At 33.3% G+C, this 5463-nt stretch overlaps 1 protein-coding gene across 1 annotated transcript; it reads right to left on the bottom strand.

Moving 5' to 3' along the window:
* Nucleotides 1-1529: 1529 nt before the first annotated feature.
* On the bottom strand, nucleotides 1530-4377 carry LOC132312003 (caffeoylshikimate esterase-like). Its single transcript, XM_059810206.1, has 8 exons — nucleotides 4168-4377; nucleotides 4040-4072; nucleotides 3802-3928; nucleotides 3554-3700; nucleotides 3186-3316; nucleotides 2600-2737; nucleotides 2319-2417; nucleotides 1530-2109 (listed from the first exon to the last, which is right to left on the bottom strand). Exons 1-8 carry the CDS (start codon nucleotides 4168-4170, stop codon nucleotides 1822-1824), a joined length of 966 nt encoding a protein of 321 aa, XP_059666189.1. The 5' UTR covers nucleotides 4171-4377; the 3' UTR covers nucleotides 1530-1821.
* Nucleotides 4378-5463: the final 1086 nt, after the last annotated feature.

The raw sequence follows: 5463 nt of genomic DNA, 5'->3' as shown, positions 1-5463 counted from the left end.
CTTCTCTCCCTTCCATCTAACTTTTTTCTCTCCCACCGAACGAAGTATTAATTGTCATTGATTACTGATGGAATGATCCTTGAAGTTTGACTTTGATCTGTTTTGATAAAGTAAACTCAGCGTAAAAGAGAAAGATAAAGAAACCCTCCTTTCCATGGGAACTGATAGTTATACAAGGAATGTACCTTATCTGATTTGTGTTTAATGCATCTTTTATACAGTTGCTTTATATTTAACTTCAATACCAATCTTGTGAAGTATTCCTTCCTTTATTCATGTTTTTCCCTAGAATCTGTTTTCCTGGTCTTTGTCCTCATTATCTTTAGTAGCATAACAAACAATATCATTTCTGGAGAATACTGGCCATCTGAATATCATTCCTGTTTTCCTGGTTTTTGCCCTCTCAGAGTTTTGGGCCTTTAGCTAATAATTTGTAGGTTATGGTGACAAGGTGAGCATGCTGGGGCTTGTCCATGGATCGGCAGGGGGCAGCGAATTCTTTCATCTGATTTAAGTATGCGACATGGATGGAAAATTAAGTTGGGGAAACTAAGTGCAATGGACAAAACATAAACCAGTAATTGCACCTCCCAGTTGGCTTCTTTAATTCCTCGAGAAAAACTCTCTTTCACCCTTTGCACCGTGCAACGGGCACATCCAACCGTTTATTACCACACATGTAATACAAGCACGGGTGACATATATTACACAGATGGCCAGGATATGCCCATTGCACGGTGCAAGAGGCACAAAGAAGTTTTTCTCGGAGAAAGGAATGTGTATTTTCCTTCTTGATGCGATAGAACTTAGAAGCAGAACTCTTGAATGAAATCATCTCATGTTACACTTGGTTATTTATTTATTTGAGATGATACACTTGTTATTTATTTATTTTTTATTTGTTTAAAGTATGGTGATGAATCTTCTTCGTGCCATACATGATGTTTTTTTATATTTTAGGTTCAATCATTTTTAAATATTGAGACACCTATGTGACTTTTCTATAGAGGATCACATAAATTCAGATGATTGAAATTTATGCCACATTTCATCTAGAATAGATTGAAATTTTTGTCTGACCTTTATTTTTTCTTGCCTTTGAACAAATTTGACCATTTTAATTGTTAAATTGTCATTATTTTAAGCTTATGTTGCTTTTAATTGTTAAATTGTCATTATTTTAAATTTATGTTGGGTATGAAAGTACCGAATCTACATCTTAAATTTGAAATTGAAACAAAAGATAGTAATTTTTAAAAAGGATTTGTTGTTCTCAAATATAACATAAAAGGTATTTTAATATAATATTTTCATCTTCGACTTTGCGCTTGGAATTTAGATGGTTGCTATTCCATTAATATAAGTTTTTAAGTATTATATAGTTGATGAGTCCCATCATGTCTGAAATAATGTTGGCATATGACCAAAACTACTTACCATACACTGATATACACACGCATACACAGTTATATTTTTCACAAATAAACAATGCAGATAAACACTGAATCACATTATATAGTCTCGAAGAATGAAGACAATAACAATATATGATTTTATTAAGCTCATATAATTAAATGAATCACTTTGGACAAACTTGTAACTAAGCCTTTGTACATGCTTTGCAAGGGTATCACCAATTCACCAACATCCTACCACAATAATAAGCTCACTCCAACTTAGAATGAGTCCATTAGACCCTAAAACATCCTCTCCTACCGACACTGATGTTTTTTCATTCATCAAAACATTACCACCCTTATTTAATTTAAATATTTTTCATGATTAGATTCTCGTTATCGGAGATATTGGTAGTTCTAGGGGTTATTGTTTACTAGAGTTGGCTTCGGAGCCATTGTCGTGTTTGTATTTCTGTTCTCTCTCCAACCTAGAATTTCCTGAGGCAACTTTCTCGTCCAGCCAACTGATGATGTCCGAGAACACGGTATCTGTGTTTTCCTGCAACTCCCCGTAGGTGAGAGCATGCCACATTCCGGGATACAACTTGAAGGTCTTGTCCGTGCTCGAAGCCGTCTCGTAAAGAAGCTTGCTAACGGCTGGATCAGTAACTTGGTCATCTCCTCCATGGACAATCAGAAATGGTACTGAAACCTGAAAATGACACACATATAATGTATTAATATTTATAGTTGTGACTAGGGTCCAAACCGCACACTTGATGGTTGGTGCCAATTTTATACTAAGCAACCCTAAATTTTATACTATGGTAGTAGGTTGAACTCATCATAACACAATTAAGTAATCAAAAAATAAATCAAAAAATAAGAAGCTAAATGAATAGATTATGAGAGATTAACAACCTCTTGAAGTCTTTTCTCGAGATCTAAGCTCACTGTCAAAAGTTGTTGGCCGGTTTGCAGGCGTGGTCTTCCTTTGTAGCAATAAGGGTTGGATCGAATCTGTCACCAGTAAATAAAAATTAATTATAAATTATAATGTCATATAAAAGAAGTTAAATTCTAGATGGTAATTATTAAGGATATGAGTAAATATAAAGAAGCTATTTAATTTACCACATTAAATTTTTTTTTTCCCACAAAAAGAATAAAGTAGAAATAATGGAGGAGAGAGAAAATTATACCTCTTCTCTAATTTGAGGATCTCTAAAGGCGATATCAATAATATCTTGTGTTGGTACAATTTTCCACGTTGGAATGATCCGGCAAAGCTTGGTCAAAACAGTGATCACCAGAGGACTTGGGCTTACATTATCAGCAATCTGTATTGTACAAAAGAATATCATGTCAAAGCCCACACCAACACACACACTTTCTCTCTCACGCAACAACTCCCAACAAAATTGACTTCATCCCGGACTACACGAGATTCTATTTTACTAGGTGGCACGTCTAATTAAATTGAATAATTGTAACAGATAAGCGCTTTTTAATTTATTTAAAATTTTAAATTGTTGGTTGGGTCACCCTGTCTTATTAGGGGTGGCTCACCCGGATGTTTAGTTTGACATCAAATCAAAGACTGAATTTGTCTCTAATACCAATTATAACGCGTACTCATTCATCCAACAGCTTGCGCACCCGTTGCAACAACCCTACCCAAATCAGATTGCTACCAAACGTGCTTTGCACGTACTCCATACATGAGACAAATATATATATGTTACATCTACAGATAGAGAAAGTGGAGAGAGAAAGATGGGGACACACCTTACACATGGGTGCAACCAAGACGGCACCATCCCAGAAGTCCGGCTTCTTTCTATGCAGGAGAAGAACCACCGCTCCTCCCATCGATTCTCCCATTATAATTCTCATCTTTTTCTTGTTTTCCTTCCTCTCTGAACACATTCAAATTAAACCCACAATACAATATTAATTTCATTCCAATATTATTATAATTACAAATCAAAAAATTAAAAATTCGTGAATAAAATATTCACTCTGTTTGTTGACAAGTCACAAACTAAAAATAATATACTTGTTTTGTTCAGTTATCGAAATAGACCTATATATTCTTGACAACCAAACAATCAAAAAAAAATCAAAAGTAAAAAAAAATATATATAAAAAATTACCACAAACGCTTGAAAAATGATCAGAACAGTCGGAGACAAGATCGTCGAAGCAGGGGACATAGCCTTGAAGGCCAGATGATTTTCCATGGCCTTCATAGTCCATCCCATAGACTCCGAATCCGGCGTTGGCGAGTCGGATTCCGGTGCCTGTTTCACACAGTTTGAATATTTGATCCTCCATAAATTGGGAAAATATCATATAATTATATCAATACAGATTAGAATTATATATATATAGAGATATTGACCTTTCATTGAGATGCTGCACTCCATGCCATATCCATGACACAAGAAGATTAGAGCTTTTGGTTCACAATTTTCAGGCAGCCATCTGCACGTGAAAAGCTTCATTCCTCTTGAGTTCAATATGAATTCCTGTAAATTTTATAATATCCAAAGAAAAAAAAATTAGAAAATTTTATATGGGTCATGCATAAATTCGTATATTATATCATAGGAAGAGTTTACAACTATATTAAGCCTAACCTCTTCATATTTGATACTTGTGACTTCACTCGCCTGTGAAAAGGAAAAGAAAAGAAAAGGAGATGAGAGATGGATAAAGATATATATATATATATAAACATCTATATAAAACAGAGAGGGATAGATACCATGAAAAATGAAACTCGGAAACAAGTTGAAGATGGTTGTTTATCAGAGAGAGAGAGAGAGAGAGAGAGAGTATAGGGTTGAAAGTGAAAAGGAAAGAAATTGAGAGGATATATAAGAATCTAAGTATATAATATGGGGATATGAGAGAGAGGGGAGAGAATGGAATGCAAAAAGGCTGAGGACTCAATCTCTACTTATGGAGGAGTAGTGAACCCACTTGTCTCACAATTTTTTATATGCTTCTTCGTGATATTTTTCACTTGGTGTCCCAATCCAATCATAACTTAGGTTTAAAGTTTTTTTTTTTTTTTTTTTTTTTTGAAATTTTCATTTATTTATAAAATCTTGATAAATATTTTTGATTTACCACTTTATAATGGAAAGTTTTGATTAGACCAGATCACATGATTGTCAACAATTTATTAGGCTTTAAATCTTTTAATAAAATTTTATTAAATTTTTTAAATTCACTTAAGAAGTTTTAATTAGACTGGACCACATGATTTATACACTTTAAGTTTTTTTATATTATCTTATTAAAATTTAAGGGTTCAAATCTTTTTAATTGGAGACTTTAAATAAATTGGATCACATTGTAACCCTCTAAATTGGTTCACATGAAAAAATATTATTTGATAGGAAACTACCGGCCAATCGAAGCAAAACACGTAAGTAAAATTATAAATAAAACCGAAAACCGATACATTTATTTACGTATCTTTATTGGGATTGTTAATAATCGAGCATGTCATCCCACCTCACTTTTGAAGGGTGAGTGGCAATTAGCTGTGCAGTTATTTTTTTATTCCTTTATAATCTGCGTGAGAAGAGATCATAACAATCGGTGCTCTATTTTGAGGAGAAATTTCTGGAGGATCATGGCATATACCCCTTCTGTGTCAAGGTTGTATTTTAGTTGGACTCTAACCCATTTTCCGGAAGCTTAGATCTCCTCTTTACACACACACACACACACACACACACACACACGTATGTATGTATGTATATATATATATTTCTCTATATATATGTATTATGTCATGTATATAAATAAATAAAGTTAAAATGGTTATATATATAAATAGCATTGCAAAAAGTAGTTCTTTGTAAGGTAGTAGTAACTGAGAAGTCAAAAGTTCTCTCGGTGGATGGCTATGCCATTTTTTTTTTTTTTTAATCATGTTTAACAACATTATTTTTTTTTTTTATTTGCTCTTTTTTTTTTTTTTTTTGGTTAGCATTATTAAGATAGACAATCTGGTAGTTGTGATTAAGATAGAATATCCAAACATGTT

Source organism: Cornus florida, unplaced genomic scaffold (genome assembly GCF_030987335.1).
Source record: "Cornus florida cultivar Cherokee Brave unplaced genomic scaffold, ASM3098733v1 CherokeeBrave_3.0.0_Hap2_Chr06, whole genome shotgun sequence".
NCBI lineage: Eukaryota > Viridiplantae > Streptophyta > Magnoliopsida > Cornales > Cornaceae > Cornus > Cornus florida.
The sequence above is the reverse complement of the archived record's forward strand: the minus strand, read 5'-3'. Positions and strand labels throughout refer to the sequence as shown.